At 44.8% G+C, this 23,321-nt stretch overlaps 1 protein-coding gene across 9 annotated transcripts in view; it reads right to left on the bottom strand.

Annotated features, from left to right (window-relative positions):
- The window catches only part of LOC118392408 (myelin transcription factor 1-like protein), a 154,177-nt gene that overhangs the window by 48,003 nt on the left and 82,853 nt on the right, over nucleotides 1-23,321 (bottom strand). For 7 of the 9 annotated variants that reach the window (XM_052524023.1, XM_052524022.1, XM_052524027.1 and 4 more), the window contains exons 6-8: nucleotides 10,478-10,980; nucleotides 8,327-9,493; nucleotides 576-710 (exon numbers count right to left, since the gene is read on the bottom strand). In XM_052524023.1, coding sequence (XP_052379983.1) covers nucleotides 576-710; nucleotides 8,327-9,493; nucleotides 10,478-10,980 — 1,805 coding nt within the window. The remainder of the gene's footprint in view (nucleotides 1-575; nucleotides 711-8,326; nucleotides 9,494-10,477; nucleotides 10,981-23,321) is intronic. The other 2 variants (XM_052524026.1, XM_052524030.1) reach the window with 1 other exon arrangement.

The following is a 23,321-nucleotide window of genomic DNA, read 5'->3' as shown; positions in this document are numbered from 1 at the left end:
CCTGAATGCTGATTGGCTATCAGACCGTATATCAAAGGTATGAAAAAACATTTCTGTTTACTGCTGTAATTACATTGGTAACCAGTTTATCATAGCAATTAGGCACCTCGGGGGTTTGTGGTACATGGCCATTATTGTTGCATTGTGCATAAGAACAGTCCTTAGCCGTGGTGTATTGTCCATATACCACACCTCCTTGTGCCTTATTGCTTAAGTATATATTTCCTTTACAGAAGCAGGAATAGAGGTAAGTCTGGTAAAAAATAAGTAGTCTCACAAAGAGATGCTTTTATGTATAAAATCTATAGAGGAGACATCACTTTGCATGCAGGCATGGACATCGATCAAGCCGGGTGAACGCAAAGAAAGAGAGAGCATCCCCATGCTGATCGGAGGACGACCTCACGTGTCAACCCAACACAAGAACCATGGCAGGGCATTTAGTGGAAAAGAGGTACCCAGAAACTCAAAAGAAAATGAGAAAGAGTTTGTTCTACATTGCACTACGAGAGGGCAACAAACAGTCTAAATGCCCCCAAGCACAGTCAGTACGGAATGCAGTGTGCAGCACTTACTTTCTGGTGGCACCCTGTCCTTGTGGGGGCAGCCTGACAGGCTCCTGTGGTGGGGGTAGAGACCCGTGACGTGGCCTGTCCCATCACAGCCCGGGGTTGGACACTTACTCTCCTTCTTGTCCCCCCTTGAGGAATCTACCAAGGAGAAAAAGAAGGGGCGGGGTGGGGGGGTGTTCAAAAGTCATCTATCTAGGTGAGTGTTCGACTGGTTACTACAGCATGTCACCCCTACAAACTGAAATGAATGGAATGTCCCATCCACTGTTGTTTACCGAACTTCATATAGAGTGTCATATATTCATATTGTATTTGAACCGTATTATCCTCCCAAATTTAGAGGGGGTAGGACGAAACACAGACTATAGTCACACCTGATTTATCAGTTTATCATGGCAATACATGTTCCCTCCACATTCACATTCCCCCCACGCTTGCTGTGGAAAATATCTGCAATTGTTCAATCCCAACATCCCAGAAATGCAATTTTATATTTCATAAAAAATGTACACTTGCTGTAGAGATAACACAGAATGACTAAGCCTGTGTGAATCTGGCTTATCAGCAGTTCTCCCATATGTCTATCTGGGGCCTCGCTATCGCTACCATCTCCACCAATCCTCAATGGTCCCCCAAGGACAAGGAACAATCTCAACTATGTTGAGCAGAGGCCGTGTGTATGAACATTGTCTCTGTGCGTCACAGCTAGATTTTTTTTATTTAGAACTAGTAATGGATCACAGAGCTATCAATATTCCTGACCCCATGGCAACATTTACATTTAAGTCATTTAGCAGACGCTCTTATCCAGACATAACATTAGAAAAATGAATACCCCCCCCCCCCTACACAAGGCCATAGTCCCTGCCTTTGATGATGAAGACTTTGAATTTAAATAACTTGATGATAGATTATCTAATGCGATTATGACCATTCGAAAAAAAGAACTAGCATGTTGCCAGATCTGTAAGGTCTTACCAAAGCCTTATATAGCCCTGGGTCTTACTAGTACAGTCACCTATATGGTCTTCAGACTACAATTATACTTAATATTCCTTCAGATCTCCCCACCAGCTTCCTGTGCTAATGGAAGTTAATAACATACCATTACAGTACATATCTGTGATGACCACCAATGGGTGGTCCTTAATAATAGTCATTTTGTTATGCGATTTTTGCATGATTTGAGGCCTGGCATTCAACATCCTGTGGCTACTGTTGGCAAGACGTGTTGCGGAAGATGACGAGCAATGGACAGAATTACCTGGAGAAATGACTTCAAGTGACTTTGGATTTCTACTACTTCAGTATAATAGGAACTTAAATGTCACATATTATAAGGTTAAATAATGCCTGAACATCCAATTCAGTGTGGTTTCTGAATATAGCTGTCCTCTTCCCTTCAGATGAACAGTGATAACACCCAACATTGGCTACTGCATATATTGATCTGACGCCTCTATGTCACACCCTGATCTGTTTCACTTGTCTTTGTGATTGTCTCCACCCTGGTTTTGGCTCTTGTCTGTCCTGACCCTAAGCCTGCAGCTCCTGCTCTCAGTCTCTCTTGTCCTCCTGGTTTTGGCTCTTGTCTGTCCTGACCCTAAGCCTGCAGCTCCTGCTCTCAGTGTCTCTTTTCTTGTCCTCCTGGTATTGGCTCTTGTCTATCCTGACCTTAAGCCTGCAGCTCCTGCTCTCAGTCTCTCTTTTCTTGTCCTCCTGGTTTTGGCTCTTGTCTGTCCTGACCCTAAGCCTGCAGCTCCTGCTCTCAGTCTCTCTTGTCCTCCTGGTTTTGGCTCTTGTCTGTCCTGACCCTAAGCCTGCAGCTCCTGCTCTCAGTCTCTCTTGTCCTCCTGGTTTTGGCTCTTGTCTGTCCTGACCCTAAGCCTGCAGCTCCTGCTCTCAGTCTCACTTGTCCTCCTGGTTTTGGCTCTTGTCTGTCCTGACCCTAAGCCTGCAGCTCCTGCTCTCAGTCTCTCTAGTCCTCCTGGTTTTGGCTCTTGTCTGTCCTGACCCTAAGCCTGCCTGCCTTCCTGTACATTTGCCCTGTTGCGGAAATAAACATTGTTACTTCGACACGGTCTGCATCTGGGTCTTACCTTGTCCTGATACTGTATGGATCTTTAAAGTTTATAGAATAATAATTTGATCTTCAGTTCAACCAAATAAATTAAAATGTTATTGGTCGCATTCACAAACAGTATTTAGCAGATATTAATGCGGGTGTAGCGAAATGCTTGTGTTCCTAGCTCCAACAGTGCAGTAATATCAAACTATACAAATAAATCTAAAAGTAAAACATTTGAATTAAGAAATAATAGAACGAGCGATGTCCGAGTGGCATTGACTACACTACTGTAGAATACAGAATATACAGTTGAAGTCAGAAGTTTACATACACCTTAACCAAATCCATTTAAACTCAGTTTTTCACAATTCCTGACAATTAATCCAATACCTTGACTTTGTTGACCTTAAGCCATTTTGCCACAACTTTGAAATTATGATTGGGGTCATTGTCCATATGAAAGACCCATTTACGACCAAGCTTTAACTTCCTTACTGATGTCTTGAGATGTTGCTTCAATATATCTACATAAATTTCCTTCTCATGATGCCATCTATTTTGTGAAGTGCACCAGTCCATCCTGCAGCAAAGCACCACCACAACATGATGCTGCCATCCCCGTGGTTCCCGGTTGGGATGGTGTTCTTCAGCTTGCAAGCCTCCCCCTTTTCCTCCAAACATAATGATGGTCATTATGGCCAAACAGTTCTATTTTTGTTTCATCAGGACATTTCTCCAAAAAGTATGATCTTTGTCCCCATGTGCAGTTGCAAACCGTAGTCTGTCTTTCTATGGCGGTTTTGGAGCAGTGGCTTCTTCCTTGTTGAGTGGCCTTTCAGGTTATGTCGATATAGGACTCGTTTTACTGTGGATATAGATACTTTTGTACCTGTTTCCTTCATTTACATTACATTTACATTTAAGTAATTTAGCAGACGCTCTTATCCAGAGCGACTTACAAATTGGTGCATTCACCTTATGACATCCAGTAGAATAGTCACTTTACAATAGTGCATCTAAATCTTAAAGGGGGGTGAGAAGGATTACTTATCCTATCATAGGTATTCCTTAAAGAGGTGGGGTTTCAGGTGTCTCCGGAAGGTGGTGACACCTGAAAACTTCAGCATCTTCACAAGGTCATTTGCTGTTGTTCTGGGAATGATTTGCACTTTTCGCACCAAAGAACACGTCATCTTCCTGAGCAGTATGATGCATGGTCCCATGGTGTTTATACTTGCGTACTATTGTTTGTACAAATGAACATGGTACCTTCTGGCATTTGGAAATTGCTCCCAAGGATGAACCTGACTTGTAGAGGCCTACAACTTTTTTTCTGAGGTCTTGGCTGATTTCTTTAGATTTTCCCATGATATCAGGCAAAGAGGCACTGAGTTTGAAGGTAGGCCTTGAAATACATCCACAGGTACACCTCGAATTGACTCAAATGATGTCAATTAGCCTATCAGAATCTTCTAAAGCCAAGACATCATTTTCTGGAATTTTCCAAGCTGTTTAAAGGCACAGTCAACTTAGTGTATGTAAACTTCTGACCCAGTGGAATTGTGATACACTGAATTATAAGTGAAATAATCTGTCAGTGAACAATTGTTGGAAAAATTACTTGATTCATGCACAAAATAAATGTCCTAACCGACTTGCCAAAACTATAGTTTGTTAACAAGACATTTGTGGAGTGGTTGAAAAACGAGTTTTAGTGACTCCAACCTGAGTCTATGTAAACTTCCGACTTCAACTGTACATATGAAATGAGTAAAACAGTACGTAAACATTATTAAAGTGACTAGTGTGACCAGGGCAGACGAGTAGCTACAGTATTAAACGTTCAAATCAATGTCTTTTCTATCCTTTGGAATGTTACTCAAAACACAGCATCTCTGTCCAACGACCATGAATGCCACGTGCCACCACCACCCCTCTGATACTACCATAATGACCCGGTCTGAAATGTTGCTCATTCATCTGCTCTGAAGCTATCTTATGGATTAATAACTGCATACACAGAGATGGGATGGCTCACTCCCATGCCTGACAAGCCAAGCGTCTGATGTTAGCATGCCAGACTATTTTAACAACATAAGTTTGAAGTCGACGCTGCCACTGCAATATACAGCATGGAGACCAGCTGGGGGAAATGTTTCTGTCCTCTCCCAGGGAGGAGCTGAACTACTGGGCAAGGGGTCAAGTAAACATCCAATATTACTAGATCCATGTGCTAAAAAAGATATCTGAGTTATTCAGCATGATGTTACATAATTCTGTTTCTGTGGGCCCTATTGGCATCTGTTGAAACCTATTTTCAGCTGATATCCTACGTCTTTAAGAGTTCATTTAATATCACGTCTACATACAGTCCATACCTTTTTCTGTACATTATGCCTTGAATATATTCTATCGCGCCCAGAAACCTGCTCCTTTCACTCTCTGTTCCGAACGTACTAGACGACCAGTTCTGATAGCCTTTAGCCATACCCTTAATCTACTCCTCCTCTGTTCCTCTGGTGATGTAGAGGTTAATCTAGGCCCTGCAGTGCCTCTCTCATTTGTTGACTTCTGTAACCGTCAAAGCCTTGGTTTCATGCATGTTAACATTAGAAGCATCCTCCCTAAGTTTGTTTTATTCACTGCTTTAGCACACTCCGCAAACCCGGATGTCCTAGCCGTGTCTGAATCCTGGCTTAGGAAGTCCATCAAAAACCCTGAAATTTCTATCCGTAACCAAAACATCTTCCGACAAGATAGAACTGCCAAAGGGGGCGGTGTTGCAATCTACTGCAAAGATAGCTTGCAGAGTTCTGTCTTACTATCCAGGTCTGTACCCAAACAATTCGAGCTTCTATTTTTAAAAATCCACCTTTCCAGAAACAAGTCTCTCACTGTTGCCACTTGCTATAGACCACCCTCTGCCCCCAGCTGCGCCCTGGACACCATATGTGAATTGAATGCCCCCAATCTATCTTCAGAGCTCGTGCTGGTAGGTGACCTAAACTGGGACATGCTAAACACCCCGGCCATTCTACAATCCTAGCTTGATGCCCTCAATTTCACACAAATGATCAATGAACCCACCAGGTACAACTCCAAATACGTTAACACGGGCACCCTCATAGATATCATCCTAACCAAATTGCCTTCCAAATACACCTCTGCTGTTTTCAATCAAGATCTCAGCGATCACTGCCTCATTGCCTGCATCCGTAATGGGTCTGCGGTCAAACGACCACACCTCATCACTATCAAACGCTCACTAAACCACTTCTGCGAGCAGCCCTTTCTAATCGACCTGGCCCGGGTATCCTGGAAGGATATTGACCTCATCCTGTCAGTAGAGGATGCCTGGTTATTCTTTAAAAGTGCCTTCCTCACCATCTTAAATAAGCATGCCCCATTCAAAACATTTTGAACCAGGAACAGATATAGCCCTTGGTTCTCTCCAGACCTGACTGCCCTTGACCAGCACAAAACATCCTGTGGCATTCTGCATTAGCAGAAATTTGCATCTTGTAGCACAAACTCAAAAATGTTCTGGGACACTGTAAAGTCCATGGAGAATATGAGCACCTCCTCCCAGCTGCCCACTGTTATAATTGTGAATTTCAATAAGCATTTTTCTATGACTGGCCATGCTTTCCACCTGGCTACCCCTACCACGATCAACAGCCCTCCACCCCCCAAAGCAACTCGCCCAAGCCTCCCCATTCCTCCTTCACCCAAATCCAGATAGCTGATGTTCTGAAAGAGCTGCAAAATCTGGAGCCCTACAAATCAGCCGGGCTAGACAATCTTGACCCTCTATTTTTAAAATGATCTGCCGAAATTGTTGCAACCCCTATTACTAGCCTGTTCAACCTCTCTTCACAGGGGGAGACACTCTAGACCCAAACTGCTACAGAACTACATCTATCATACCCTGCCTTAATAAGGTCTTCGAAAGCCAAGTTAACAAACAGATTACCAACCATTTCGAATCCCACCGTACCTTCTCCGCTATGCAATCGGGTTTCAGAGCTGGTCATGGGTGCACCTCAGCCTCAAGGTCCTAAACGATATCATAACCGCCATCGATAAGATACATTACTGTCTAGCTGTATTCATCGACCTGGCCAAGGCTTTTGACTCTGTCGATCACCACATTCTTATCGGCAGACTCAACAGGTTCACCAACTACATCTCGGATAGAGTTCAGTGTGTCAAATCGGAGGGCCTGTTGTCCGGAGCTCTGGCAGTCTCTATGGGAGGGCCACAGGGTTAAATTCCCAGGCCGACTTTCTTATTTGTATATATCAATGATGTTGCTCTTGCTGCTGGTGATTCTCTGATCCACCTCTACGCAGACGACACCATTTTGTATACGTCTGGCCCTTCTTTGGACACTGTGTTAACTAACCTCCAGACGAGCTTCAATGCCATACAACTCTCCTTCTGTGGCCTCCAACTGCTCTTAAATGCAGTAAAACTAAATGCATGCTCTTCAACCGATCGCTGCCTGCACCTGCCCGCCCGTCCAGTATCACTACTCTGGACGGTTCTGACTTAGAATATGTGGACAACTACAAATACTTAGATGTCTGGTTAGACTGTAAACTCTCCTTCCAGACTCACATTAAGCATCTCCAATCCAAAATTAAATATAGAATCGGCTTCCTATTTCGCAATAAAGCATTCTTCACTCATGCTGCCAAACATAGCCTCGTAAACCTGACCATCCTACCGATCCTCGACTTCGGCGATGTAATTTACAAAATAGCCTCCAACACTCTACTCAACAAATTGGATGGAGTCTACCAGTGCCAACAATTTTGTCACCAAAGCCCAATATACTACCCACAACTTCGACCTGTACGCTCTCGTTGGCTGGCCTTTGCTTCATACTCGTCCCCAAACACACTAGCTCCAGGTCATCTACAAGTCTCTTCTAGGTAAAGCCCCGCCTTATCTCAGCTCACTGGTCACCATAGCAGCACCCATCCGTTGCACGCGCTCCAGCAGGTATATCTCACTGGTCACCCCCAAAGCCAATTCCTCATTTGGTCGCCTTTCCTTCCAGTTCTCTGCTGCCAATGACTGGAGTGAACTGCAAAAATCACTGAAGCAGGATACTCATATCTCCCTCACTAGCTTTATGCACCAGCTGTCAGAGCAGCTCACAGATCACTGCACCTGTACATAGCCCAACCAACTACCTCATCCCCATACTGTATTTATTTATTTATCTTGCTCCTTTGCACACCAGTATCTCTACTTGCACATTCATCTTCTGCACGTCTCCCATTCCAGTGTTTAATTGCTATATTGTAATTACTTCGCCACCATGGCCTATTTATTGCCTTAACTCCCTTATTCTTCCTCAATTGCACTCACTGTATATGGATTTTTTCTACTGTATTATTGACTGTATGTTTGTTTATTCCATGTGTAACTCTGTGTTGTATGTGTCGAACTGCTTTGCTTTATCTTGGCCAGGTCACAGTTGTAAATGAGAACTTGTTCTCAACTGGCCTACCTGGTTAAATAAAGGTGAAATAAAAATCAAATGAAAACAATTAACCGAAATGCTGTTGACACTGAGTGCAACATCAATACTGTACAGATCAGGGTGAAGATACTAGCTGACCTAGGGGCTATTGTGTGAATGGGGAGAGTGTTGAGAGTTTCAGGAAGTGGTTACCTTTAGGGTAGTATGCTCTCTTTGACCCGTCGTGGTGCATTCTGGACTTGCGCTCCTCAGCCCCGCTGCTCTGTCGGGGGCTGTGCTCGCCGCGATGGTGGTGATTATGATTGTCCCTCCGGACCACCGCATGATGTCCATCCAAGGCCATGCGGTCCCTCATGACCTTGGCTCGCTCCGACTCCATAGCAATGGCCTTCTCCAGCAGGGACAGGTTGCCTTTTGTCATGTCGAAGGCCTCTTCCGAGCGGTCCGAGGCCACCGATGTGGTGTCCTCATCCCCGTCCTGGTGGCAGCTGGCCGAGTAGCCCGTCCTTGAGGCCGGGCTCAGCTGCTCCTCCAGCTTCATCAGGTTGACCATGTCTGAGTAGTTGCGCTCCAGGGACCCACGCTCGTCTGGCTGCTGGCCCTGCTGGCAGCTCTCGTACCTGGGCAAGTGGTGGTGGTCCTGAGGCTGGTGCTGAGCCTGATGGTGCTGGTGGTCGGTTTGGTGCAGTAGGTGGTGGTGGGGCTGGTGAGGGTGGTGGTTCTGATGTGCCTGGTAGTGGTGCAGGCCCGGGTGGCCAGGGCGGTCAGATGGAGATGTCTCGTTTAGCTTGCGGGCCAGGTCAAAGCACTGGTTCCTCAGACACTCCAGGCTGTTGAGACACACCTCCTCTTCGCTCTCCTCAGCCTGACCCCTGACCCCATGATGGTGGGACCGCCCGTTGGGATGCTCGCCGTCATCCACCCCTTCTAGGCAGCCATCTTCAGGCAACATGGCACCGTGGCCCTGCGCCAACAGCTTGAGTGAATCCACTGTCTCCCTGACCACGTCACTGTCCAGGTCCACGCTCAACTCGCCCTTCCTGCTCCCGCCGCGCTCGCTACCCTCTTCCTCATCATCATCATCGTCCTCGCCGGCACTGTTGGAGGAGTTGCTGTTCATCTCTGACTCGGTCATGGCCTGGTAGGCAGCGTCCTCTGCTATCTTCCCCAGGTTGAGAAGGGACTTGGCCACCAGCTCATCATAGTTTTCATACTCTTCCCCGTTAGGGCCGATGTTTGGACCGGGGCCGTTGTTGTTGTTGTTGTCCTTCTGTCCCATCGAGTGATGCCTTGATTGTCCACTATTTTTGTAGCGGTTCCCTGTGGTCATGAAAGGAAGGATAGACCTTTCAGCCCTTACTATAGTTGGATAGATGAAGAACAAGACCATCATAGTTTAATTCTTTGGGATATTAATATGAAATTCAACATCTTTCAAAAACATTCAATCTCGTTAGATTTTGATCCTGCCTTTGATCTTGCAGTTCTGTGATTTTTACTATCAATCCCTTCAATGTATTTTACTTACTGTACAATGGTTTGGCTATTAATCATCACATTTAGTGGATTATGTTTGCATTAATAGTTTGATGTTGTACATCATATATTTGGCCAGTCATTGCCAGTATTAAATCCTTTAAATAAAACACGTAAAAGTCAAATCCAATGTATCTAGTACGACTAATAAACCAAATGCCTTTTAATTAATCCATTCAAATTAATTTACTTTTCAACTAATCATGGATGATGAGTCAATGTGGTTGTAATAATACATTTCAGTGTTGATTTTAGGGACAGCGGCATATGGCGTATGAGGTGTTCCGGTTCGGGAGCACGAAATGTCCTCGGAGAAGGTATTTCCATGGGGGGGGGGTTAATAACTCGGTGAGCTCCTCTCTTGATAGCTCTTGAAGGCACTGTCAGAAGCGATTGAGGACAAGAGAGATAGAGAGAGAGGGAGACAGAGAAAGATGGAGTGCCGATGTAGGGAGAGCAGGCGCATCTGGTGCACCGAAGGTAGAGAACCACTTATTACACCCCCCTTCCTCCTGAGGACCTTACTGGCCACATGCTCACGGAGACCATCATGCCTCTCTCCCTCTGCCCAGACAGACCCCTTTCACCAATTCTATTCTCTCTGAGGTATTATGCCTCCGTCTCTCCATGATTGGGTATGGCTCTCAATGGCCACATCAAAGGTGCATCACTTTGATTAGAAGTATATCTTTGATTCAAGGACCTCATTTCTAGTGGCAGCTTATTAGTTCAGCAAATAACTCCCAGCTCCACCCAACTCTATCACCCTCTCTTATTGCCCCAGAAACATTGGAAATATGCACTCACCTGGCTCATGGTGCACTTCTTCCTCCTCTTCTTCCTCATGTTCATCTTCATCACCCTCATCCTCCTCCTCCTCTTGCTCCTCCTCTTCTTCTTGCTCTTCATCATCCCCATCCTCTGCTTCCTCGTCTTCCTCTATCCCATCCTCCACCTGTTCTACCTCTACTGGCCCTACTACCACTTTCTCCCTCTCCACCTCTTCCTCCTCTTCCTCCTCTTCCCCTTCCTCATCACCTTGCTCCTCGTTATCCTCCGAAAATCCTTCCTCCTCCTCCATCTCTTCTCCCTCTTCCTCTCCCTCACCTTCCTCCTGGATCTCCCCCTCTAACTCCCCCTGCTCCTTCTCCTCCCTCTCATCCATGGGTTCAGGTTCATAGCAGGGGAAGATGGCAACAGTGTCCTCCTCTGGGTCGGGAGGGGTTAAGAAGGGCCTCCTCTTGGGGGCAGGCTCCAGAGGCTGTTTCTCCTGGGTCTTCCTCTTTTTGGCCAGGGGGCAACCATAGACACTAAATACAAGACATGAGAGGAGTAGAGATTTGTTCAATGGCCTTAATGAGATAAGGGTTCTGTATCTCTAGAGGTACCGTGTTATAGCCAGATATAGCCAATCTGGCACAATGTTAATGACTTCTATATCAGTTCAAATCTGGAGGATTCATAATGCAGTCAAACAGGCTCAGAGAGGACGTCAATCATTGCATAATGTCAACTAAACAAGAATCGAAATATATATTTTCTAACAAATTGTACATACATACAGGAAAATGCATTCTCTACTTCAATTACATTCCCAAACACCACTGCATTTCAAAAACCCAGCAGACATCGTTTAGAAGACTCAGCCTCCAAAATGTAAAACCAATGCTTATTCAACCAGCCCTCAATTACACAACCAGCCCTCAATTACATTCCCATAATAATCATTAGCTGTTGAGAGATTTCCATTTAATTGCTCAAAAACAGTGAGTGAAATTATGCATGGTTTTAAAACCTCTCTGGGATAGGGTCTAGTTTCCTAAATTTCTGCCTGACTGACATGCCCTGTTACTCAAGCCCAGAAGCCAGGATATGCATAATTGGTAGCATTGGATAGAAAACACTTTGAAGTTTCTAAAACTTTTAAAATAATGTCCGAGACTAAAAGAGAATAGATATGGCAGGCGAAAATCTGAAGATTCCACTAGATGTCAACAGTCTTTATTCAAGATTTCAGGTTTTTTGAAAAACAAGCAAGAATTTTGAGTTTTGGTGAGGAGATCACCGGAACAATCAGTCTTTGGGCGTGCGAGGGAGAGGGCGCGCGCTTACTCATTTTGCTTTCCTATTGAACATACTACTTTATGTATGAAATATTATAGTTTATTTACATTTTAGAGTACCTGAGCATTAAATAGAAATGTCGTTTGACTTGTTTGGACGAAGTTCAGAGGTAGCTATATGGACTCCTATGTCTGCATGTTGAACGAGTGGATTACTGAAATTACTTTTTGGGATAAAAAGAAGGATTTTATCGAACAAAATGACCATTCATGTTGTAGCTGGGACCCTTGATGTGGGGTGCCGCCCTAGACAAACGCATGGTATGCTTTCGCTGTAAAGCCTATTGTAAATCAGACAACGCAGTTAGATTAACAAGAATGTAATCTTTTAAATTATATAAGATATTTGTACGTTCATGAATGTTTAATATTACAATTATATATTTGAATTGCGCGCCATCCAATTTCACTGGATGTTGTCGGCTGGTGTCCCGCTAGAGGGACGCATAACCCTAAGTTAATGTGGATGTCAGGAAATCAATTACTTTATTTCCATATCTAGGGGCTTATTTATAGTTTGGAAGGAAAAGTTGAAGATTGCTGTTCTTTATCAATGAGACTAGATTAGACAGTGATGAGATGCCACAGTTCTTTGAGTGGATGTGAAATAGTAGTAGTAGCCTGGATTCCACACTCAACATTGCTCTGCCTGTTCCACCATTGTTGAAGGGAAACAAAAGTGAAACAGAGGGATACTCAGTGTGGAGTCCACTGGGGCACACTCCAACACTCAGACATCATTTACAAATGCAGTATATGTATATGTATTATATATTGATAGGTGCGTAAGTCAGACCACATTGCTGTCCTGCCTGAGCATTTGATATGTAATGAGTACCTTTGGGTGTCAGGGGAAATGTGTCAGGGGAAATGTGTCAGGGGAAATGTGTCAGGGGAAATGTGTCAGGGGAAATGTGTCAGGGGAAATGTGTTGGGGAAATGTGTTGGGGAAATGTGTCAGGGGAAATGTGTCAGGGGAAATGTGTCAGGGGAAATGTGTTGGGGAAATGTGTCAGGGGAAATGTGTTGAGGAAATGTGTCAGGGGAAATGTGTCAGGGGAAATGTGTCAGGGGAAATGTGTCAGGGGAAATGTGTTGAGGAAATGTGTCAGGGGAAATGTGTCAGGGGAAATGTGTCAGGGGAAATGTGTTGGGGAAATGTGTCAGGGGAAATGTGTCAGGGGAAATGTGTTGGGGAAATGTGTCAGGGGAAATGTGTCAGGGGAAATGTGTCAGGGGAAATGTGTCAGGGGAAATGTGTCAGGGAAAATGTGTTGAGGAAATGTGTCAGGGGAAATGTGTCAGGGGAAATGTGTTGGGGAAATGTGTCAGGGGAAATGTGTTGGGGAAATGTGTCAGGGGAAATGTGTCAGGGGAAATGTGTCAGGGGAAATGTGTTGAGGAAATGTGTCAGGGGAAATGTGTTGGGGAAATGTGTCAGGGGAAATATGTCAGGGGAAATGTGTCAGGGGAAATGTGTTGGGGAAATGTGTCAGGGGAAATGTGTCAGGGGAAATGTGTCAGGGGAAATGTGTCAGGGGAAATGTGTTGGGGAAATGTGTCAGGGGAAATGTGTCAGGGGAAATGTGTCAGGGGAAATGTGTTGGGGAAATGTGTCAGCGGAAATGTGTCAGGGGAAATGTGTTGGGGAAATGTGTTGGAGAAATGTGTCAGGGGAAATGTGTCAGGGGAAATGTGTCAGGGGAAATGTGTCAGGGGAAATGTGTTGGGGAAATGTGTTGGAGAAATGTGTCAGGGGAAATGTGTCAGGGGAAATGTGTCAGGGGAAATGTGTCAGGGGAAATGTGTTGGGGAAATGTGTCAGGGGAAATGTGTCAGGGGAAATGTGTCAGGGGAAATGTGTCAGGGGAAATGTGTCAGGGGAAATGTGTTGGGGAAATGTGTTGGGGAAATGTGTCAGGGGAAATGTGTCAGGGGAAATGTGTCAGGGGAAATGTGTCAGGGGAAATGTGTCAGGGGAAATGTGTTGGGGAAATGTGTCAGGGGAAATGTGTCAGGGGAAATGTGTCAGGGGAAATGTGTTGGGGAAATGTGTCAGGGGAAATGTGTCAGGGGAAATGTGTCAGGGGAAATGTGTCAGGGGAAATGTGTCAAAAACATAGTAAAGTACAAATACCTAAAAAAAATGACTTCAGTACTTTACACCACTGCTCACATGCTTGGTCATTGGGCTGTACAATGGCCCACATTTCTACTCTATTTACTGTGGTTTATCCCCACTCCCACTCAGCCAATGGATCCGGCCTAGCCTGCCCTAATGTGTGCAAATCTACTGTCGCAGTTAGACTGAAGGACCACCGGCAACCGGCACAACAAGGACACGTTGCCAGCTAATGGGCCTCTATTTTTACTCCATTTGGAATTATAAGTACTAACGATTAGGGTACACACACGGAGAACTGCTCCACATACAACACATCAAGCGCAACTGGGAGATCAATTTCCTATCAAGTTCTCCACATGCAACACATCAAGTGCAACTGGGAGATCAATTTCCTATCAATTTCCTAACTCTACCTACATGTACATACTAGCTCAACTAACAGGTGCCCCTCCACATTGACTCTGTACCGGCACTCCCCTGTATATATTGTTAATTTTTACTGCTGCTCTTTAATTACTTGTTACTTTTATCCCTTATTCTTATCCATATTTTTTTGAAACGGCACTGTTGGTTAGGGGCTCGTAAAGTAAGCATTTCACTGTAAGTTGAAATGTTTTATATACCTGTTGTATTCGGCACATGTGACTAATAAAAATTTATTTTATTTGATTCAGCTACACAGACTAGAGAATAACAACAAAAATATACATGTTCAGGGAGAGTACAGGCTGTGATCAGAGAAGAATCCATTTTCCTTTGCATACATTTGACATTTCTTTATTTTGCACTGGTGTCTTCTTCTCTTCCTTTTATCCTACAGCTGTCAGGCAGATAGCCTGCGGGTGCAAACTGTGGACTGTTGACTGTCTCAGTGTGTGTAAGTGTGCCTGCTCCACTCAGTATGACCTTGGACACCTCAACGTCTCCCACAGGCAGGCCACACCAATTAAAATTCCACAGGTAATTAAGCCACATATGAATAAGGGAACACTGCAGACAATTTGGAGAAGGATTGTGCTGTAATTATGTGGAGGGAGAGAGAGAGAGATGGAGAGAGAGAGAGATGGAGAGAGAGAGAGAGAGAGAGAGAGAGAGAGAGAGAGAGAGAGAGAGAGAGAGAGAGAGAGAGAGAGATGGAGAGAGAGAGAGAGAGAGAGAGAGAGATGGAGAGAGAGAGAGAGAGAGAGAGAGAGAGAGAGAGAGAGAGAGAGAGAGAGAGAGAGAGAGATGGAGAGAGAGAGAGAGACAGAGAGACAGAGAGAGAGACAGAGAGAGAGAGACAGAGAGAGAGAGAGAGAGAGAGAGAGAGAGAGAGAGAGAGAGAGAGAGAGGAGAGAGAGAGAGAGATGGAGACAGAGAGACAGAGAGACAGAGAGAGAGAGAGAGAGAGAGAGAGAGAGAGAGAGAGAGAGAGAGAGAGAGAGAGAGAGAGAGAGAGAGAGAGAGAGAGAGAGAGAGAGAGAGAGAGAGAGAGAGAGAGAGAGAGAGACAGAGAGAGACTGTCATCAAAGTAGCCTCTTTTGAGACATATCAAATCCATCTCAGTTAAAGTAGTAAAAATACAGTGACCTCTGCCTAATACAGTGACCTCTGCCTAACAAACAATAAAAAACATTCTAATGGACTGATGTCTTATAAATCGTTGGTCTCACTTAGTGTAACAATTTATGAATTTTTGCCCTTGTGAGAATTGGGACAAAGCAAGACATAAAACTTTTAATTTGTCGGGCTACAAAAGGCATTTTCCGGCTGTATCCATCCCATCATTAACACTGTGCACTAGCTGCTCATTGCCATGGCGGCGATAGTGGGCATGCCGTATATGAGTTTCCATAGGAGCGCCCTGCTCTCTGTGCCTATACTGCAGCAGCATCCACAGGCATGCATAGCACAGCACTGTCGCTATGGTGATCTCCCCCTCAGGAGTTGGATTTGCCATCCAAGCAGACAGACAGTGCGAGAGAGAGAAAGAGAAGAAGAGATAGAGGGAGAGACAGAGAGAGTGAGAGCAGTAATTCTGTCTGACAGACATAACCACTCTCTCCCCTTCTCCCTCCCACCCTCCCTCTCTCCCTCCCCAAAAGCATAACAAAAGCAGAGCTGGTATTCTGTATTCTGGAGGGCTCCGTCTGTCACACCGCAGCGCAGGCGCCCTCTGTTCCTCTCTCCTGCACAGGCAGCACACAATCAGTGTATATAGAAGACCACATTCTATGATGGAGCTTATCTGACATGTACAGACCGCAACCAACAGGCTGCAGTCATAGAATATTAATCACCGAAATTGACAAAGATTCCTGAAGACTACAATTATGGAATTTCAGCAGTAAGATTATCTGACAAGCATGCTTGATTGGTCTAAGTATTTGATTTGAATAATGTGTTTTGTATTATGTATTTACTATGTTGAATATATGTACAGATAAGAAGCAGATCCATTCATTGAATACATTTCAACTACATTTCCCATGCTGCAATGGTGAGGCTTAGAGTCAAAGCTCAAGGAAGTACTAGTAAAATCATGAGTCAGGATGAATCAATCCTCCTCAAATGTACTGCAATCTTCATCATCAGCCACCCCACAAAACCTATCACAGATCTAATGGACTAAAGCCCTCACACACAAGCACACACACACACACACACACACACACACACACACACACACACACACACACACACACACACACACACACACACACACACACACACACACACACACACACACACACACACACTTCTGACCAACAAAGTCCAAAATACACACACATACCCGCGACAGGTGTAAATGTCATCTTTGAATTGTTAGCAGCAGAGGAGGTGGAGGGAAGAGCATCTCAAGTCATAGTGTTGTGTGACACAGACACAGGTGGTTAAAAAGGCAGTTTAGTGCTTCAAAGAAAAAAAGCACTGAAGTCCATAAATTATAAAAAGACGTCTGGATGAGATTTACAGTTAAAAACAGTTATGGGTAAAATCATCAACAGAAACAGTCTACAAAACAAACCCTTATACCAACGCCGCAGCCCGTCTGGTGTTCAACCTTCCCAAGTTCTCTCACGTCACCCCGCTCCTCCTCTCTCTCCACTGGCTTCCAGTTGAAGCTCGCATCCGCTATAAGACCATGGTGCTTGCCTACGGAGCTGTGAGGGGAACGGCACCTCAGTACCTCCAGGCTCTGATCAGGCCCTACACCCAAACAAGGGCACTGCGTTCATCCACCTCTGGCCTGCTCGCCTCCCTACCACTGAGGAAGTACAGTTCCCGCACAGCCCAGTCAAAACTGTTCGCTGCTCTGGCCCCCCAATGGTGGAACAAACTCCCTCACGACGCCAGGACAGCGGAGTCAATCACCACCTTCCGGAGACACCTGAAACCCCACCTCTTTAAGGAATACCTAGGATAGGATAAGTAATCCTTCTCACCCCCCTTTTAAGATTTAGATGCACTATTGTAAAGTGACTGTTCCACTGGATGTCATAAGGTGAATGCACCAATTTGTAAGTCGCTCTGGATAAGAGCGTCTGCTAAATGACTTAAATGTAAATGTAAATGTAATTATATTACCATATCAAAAAATCTATACACTGAGTATACCAAAAGATTAAGAACACCTTCCTAATATTGAGTTGCACCCTCCCCCCTTTTTTGGAGTCAAAATCATTCCAAATGGATACTGGTCCATGGTGACTCCAATGCTTCCCACAGTTGTGTCAAGTTGGCTGGATGTCCTTTGGGTGGTGGACCATTCTTCATCCACACAGGAATCTGTTGAGGGTGAAAAACCCAGCTGCCTTGCAGTTCTTGACACAAACCAGTGCGCCTGGCACCTTCCATACCCGATTCAAATGTCTTGCTCATTCACCCTCTGAACGGCACACATACACAAACCATGTCTCAATTGTTTCAAGGCTTAAAAATCTACACTGATTGAAGTAGATTTAACAAGTGACATAAATAAATGATCATAGCTTTCACCTGGTTTCACCTGGTCAGTCTATGTTATGTAAAGAGCAGGTGTTGTTAACGTTTTATAAACTCACTGTATACAATGCATTCGGAAAGTATTCACACCCCTTCATCTTTTACACATATTGTGACGTTACAGACTTATTCTAAAATTGATTAAATAGTCCCCCCCCCCCATCAATTAACACACAATACCCTAGAATGACATCAAAAACAGGTTTTTAGATTTTTTTTGCAAATGTATAAATACAAAAAAAAAATGAAATATCACATTTACATAAGTATTTAGACCCTTTACTCAGTAGTTTGTTGAAGCACCTTTGGCAGCGATTACAGCCTTGAGTCTTCTTGGGTATGATGCTACCAGCCTGGCACACATGTATTTGGGGAGTTTCTCCCATTCTTCTCTGCAGATCCTCTAAAGCTCTGTCAGGTTGGATGGGGAGTGTTGCTGCACATCTATTTTCAGGTCTCTCCAGAGAGATCCGGTTCAAGTCTGTGCTCTGGCTGCGTCATTCAGAGACTTGTCTCGAAGCCACTCTGGCATTGTCTTGGCTGTGTGCTCAAGGTCATTGTCCTGTTGGAAGGTGAACCTTCGCCCCAGTCTGAGCTCCTGAGTGCTCTGGAGCAGGTTTTCATCAAGGATCTCTCTGTACTTTGCTCCGTTCATCTTTCCCTCGATCCTGACGATCCAGTTTTCCACTCCCTGCTGCTGAAAAACATCCCCACAGCATGATGCTGCCACCACCGTGCTTCACCGCAGGGATAGTATTGGCCAGGTGATGAGCGGTGCATGTTTTCCTCCAGACGTGACGTTTGGCATTCAGGCCAAAGAGTTCAAACTTGGTTTCATCAGACCAGAGAATCTTGTTTATCAAGGTCTGAGAGTTCTTACAGTGCCTTTTGGCAAACTCCAAGCGGGCTATTGTGCATTTTACTGAGGAGTGGCTTCTGCCTGGCCACTCTACTGTAAAGGCCTGCTTGGTGGAGTGATGCAGAGATGGTTATCTTTCTGGAAGGTTCTCCCATCTCCACAGAGGAACTCTGGAGATCTGTCAGAGTGACCATCTCCCCTGATAGCTCCGTTTGGAGAGGAAGAGGCTTGGTGGTTCCAAACTTCTTCCATTTAAGAATGATGGAGGCCACTGTGTTATTGGGGGCCTTCAATGTTGCAGACACCTGTCTCGGAGCTCTACGTACAATTCATTCAATCTCATGCCTTGGTTTTTGCTCAGCTGTGGGACCTTATATAAACAAGTGTGTGCCTTTCAAATCGGAGGGAATGTTGTCCGGTCCTCTGGATGTCTCTATGGGGGTGCCACAGGGTTCAATTCTCGGGCCGACTCTTTTCTCTGTATATATCAATGATGTTGCTCTTGCTGCGGGCGATTCCCTGATCCACCTCTACGCAGACGACACCATTCTGTATACTTCTGTGCTATCTAACCTCCAAACAAGCTTCAATGCAATATAACACTCCTTCTGTGGCCTCCAACTGCTCTCAAACGCAAGTAAAACCAAATGCATGCTTTTCAACCGTTCGCTGCCTGCACCCGCACGCCCGACTAGCATCACCACCCTGGATGGTTCCGACCTTGAATATGTGGACATCTATAAGTACCTAGGTGTCTGGCTAGACTGTAAACTCTCCTTCCAGTCTCATATCAAACATCTCCAATCTAAAATCAAATCTAGAGTCGGCTTTCTATTCCGCAACAAAGCCTCCTTCACTCACTTCACTCACGCCGCCAAACTTACCCTAGTGAAACTGACTATCCTACCGATCCTCGACTTCAGCGATGTCATCTACAAAATAGCTTCCAATACTCTACTCAAACTGGACGCAGTTTATCACAGTGCCATCTGTTTTGTTACTAAAGCACCTTATACCACCCACCACTGCGACCTGTATGCTCTAGTCGGCTGGCCCTCGCTACATATTCGTCGCCAGACCCACTGGCTCCAGGTCATCTACAAGTCCATGCTAGGGAAAGCTCCGCCTTATTTCAGTTCACTGGTCACGATGGCGACACCCACCCGTAGCACGCGCTCCAGCAGGTGTATCTCACTGATCATCCCTAAAGCCAACACCTCATTTGGCCGCCTTTCCTTCCAGTTCTCTGCTGCCTGTGAGTGGAACGAATTGCAAAAATCGCTGAAGTTGGAGACTTTTATCTCCCTCACCAACTTTAAACATCTGCTATCTGAGCAGCAAACCAATCGCTGCAGCTGTACATAGTCCATCGGTAAATAGCCCGCCCAATTTACCTACCTCATCCCCATACTGTTTTTATTTATTTACTTTTCTGCTCTTTTGCACACCAGTATCTCTACCTGCACATGACCATCTGATCATTTATCACTCCAGTGTTAATCTGCAAAATGGTAATTATTCGCCTACCTCCTCATGCCTTTTGCACACAATGTATATAGACTCTTTTTTCTTTTTTTCTACTGTGTTATTGACTTGTTTATTGTTTACTCCATGTGTAACTCTGTGTTGTTGTCTGTTCACACTGCTATGCTTTATCTTGGCCAGGTCGCAGTTGTAAATGAGAACGTGTTCTCAACTAGCCTACCTGGTTAAATAAAGGTGAAATAAAATAAAAATTACTAAAATAAAAAATCAAGTTGTAGAAACATCTCAAGGACGATCAATGGAAACAGGATGAACCTGTCAATTTAAAGTCTCATAGCAAAGGGTCTGAATACTTATGTAAATAAGATATTTCAGTTTTTTGTATTTAATAGATTTGCACACATTTCTAAAGGACTGTTTTTGCTTTGTCAGTATGGGGTACTGTGTCTAGATTGATGAGGGAAAAATAATAATTTCATCTATTAGAATAAATGTGGAAAATGTGAAGGAGGGGTCTGAATACTTTCCAAACGCACCGCCTATCTCAAGACAGGACTCGTAACAGTCGAACCATCAGACAGCCTTACAGACAGGCTAAAAAGCTGCATGGAACGAGAGAGAGAAAAGAAAGAGGGAGGAGGATGGAGAGAGTGGAGGACAAAATGGCGTCTGTTGGTTAGATTAGCAACAATACGATTCCCTACTCAAGTTTAAGTTCAACCACTGCTTTATATTTAAACAATAAGCCCCTAGGAGGTGTGGTGTATGCCAATATACCACGCCTAAGGGCTGTTCGTAGTTGTGATGCAAAGCGCAGAACCTGGATACTGCCCTTAGCTGTGTTATATTGGCCATATACCACAAAACCCTGAGGTGCCTTATTACTATTATAAACTGGTTACCAACCAAATTAGACCAGAAAAAATGGATATTTCTTGCCATACACGTGATATCAAAAATCATCGTACGAAGAGGCAAAAACAGACTTACCTCCATCGCGACGTCCCCTAAAGGCCCTTCTGCTAACTTGCTATCCCCAGTCTACTAACTGCTAGCTTGCTTGCCCCGGGCTGCTAACTGCTAGTTTGCTTTGCCCGGTCTGCTAACTGCTTAATTGCTAACCCGGTCTGCTAACTGCTAGCTTGCTAGCACCGGCCTGCTAACTGTCTGAATAGCCGTGTCCCCAGTCAGCCCAACCACTCACTGGACCCATATGTTCACTTGGCTATGCATGCCTCTCTCTCTAATATCAATATGCCTCATCCATTACTGTCCTGGTTAGTGATTACTGTCTTATTTCACTGTAGAGCCTCTAGCCAGGCTCAATATGCATTAACCAACCATGTTGTTCCACCTCCTACATATGCGATGACATCACCTGGTTTAAACGTCTCTAGAGACTATATCCCTCTCATCATTACTCAATGCCTAGGTTTACCTCCAATGTACTCATATCCTACCTTACGTTTGTATGTACACTATGCCTTGAATCTATGCTATCGTGCCCAGAAACCTGCTCCTTTTACTCTCTGTTCCGAATGTGCTAGACGGCCAGTTCATATAGCATTTAGCCGTACCCTTATCCTACTTCTCCTCTGCTCCTCTGGTGATGTAGAGATTAATTCAGGACCTGCAGTGCCTAGCTCCACTCCCAATCCCCAGATGCTCTCATTTGTTGACTTCTGTAACCGTAAAAGCCTGGGTTTCATGCATGTTAACATTAGAAGCCTCCTCCCTAAGTTTGTTTTACTCACTGCGTTCGCACAATCTTCCAACCCGGATGTCCTAGCCGTGTATGAATTCTGGCTTAAGAAGTCCACCAAAAACCCGGAAATCTCCATCCCTAACCATAAAATCTTCCGCCAAGACAGAACTGCCAAAGGGGGCGGTGTTGCAATCTACTGCAAAGATAGCTTGCAGAGTTATGTCTTACTTACTATCCAGGTCTGTACCCAAACAAATTTAGCTTCTACTTCTAAAAATTCACCTTTCCAGAAACAAGTCTCTCACTGTTGCCACTTGCTATAGACCACCCTCTGCCCCCAGCTGTGCCCTCGACACCATATGCAAATTAATTGCACCCCATCTATCTTCTGAGCTCGTGCTACTAGGTGACCTAAACTGGGACATGCTTAACACCCTGGCAATCCTACAATCTAAGCTTAATGCCCTCAATCGCACACAAATGATCAATGAACCTACCAGGTACAACCCCAAATCCATAAACACGGGCAACCTCATAGATATCAACCTAACTAACTTGCCCTCCAAATACACCTTTACTGTTTTCAATCAAGATCTCAGCGATCACTGCCTCATTGCCTGCATCCATAATGGGTCTGCGACCAAATGACTACCCCTCCTCACTGTCAAACGCTCCCTAACACACTTCTGCGAGCAGGCCTTTCTAATCGACCTAGCCGGGGTATCCTGGAATGACATTGACCTCACCCCGTCAGTAGAGGATGCCTGGTTATTCTTTAAAAGTGCATTCCTCACCATGTTAAATAAGCATGCCCCATTCAAAAAATGTAGAACTAGGAATAGATATAGTCCTTGGTTAACTCCAGACCTGTCTGCCCTTGACCAGCACAAAAACATCCTGTGGTGTTCTGCATTAGCATCTAATAGCCCCTGTGTTATGCAACTTTTCAGGGAAGTTAGGAACAAATATACACAGGCAGTTAGGAAAGCTAAGGCTAGCTTTTTCAATCAGAAATTACCATCCTGTAGTACTAACTCAAAAAGGTTTTGGGACACTTTAAAGTCCATGGAGAATAAGAGCACCTCCTCCCAGCTGCCCACTGCTATGAGGCTAGAAAACGCTGTCACCACAGATAAATCCACTATAATTGAGAATTTCAATAAGCATTTCTCTACGGCTGGCCATGCTTTCCACCTGGCTACCCCTACCCAGGTCAACTGCCCGGTACCCTCCACAGCAACCCGTCAAAGCCCCCACCATTTCTCCTTCACCCAAATCCAGATAGCTGATGTTCTGAAAGAGCTGCAAAATCTGGACCATTACAAATCAGCTGGGCTAGACAATCTGGACCGTCTCTTTCTAAAATGATC

Source organism: Oncorhynchus keta, chromosome 8, assembly GCF_023373465.1.
Source record: "Oncorhynchus keta strain PuntledgeMale-10-30-2019 chromosome 8, Oket_V2, whole genome shotgun sequence".
Taxonomy (NCBI): Eukaryota; Metazoa; Chordata; class Actinopteri; order Salmoniformes; family Salmonidae; genus Oncorhynchus; species Oncorhynchus keta.
Note: the sequence above shows the minus strand (reverse complement) of the source record. Positions and strands in the feature narration are given on the sequence as shown.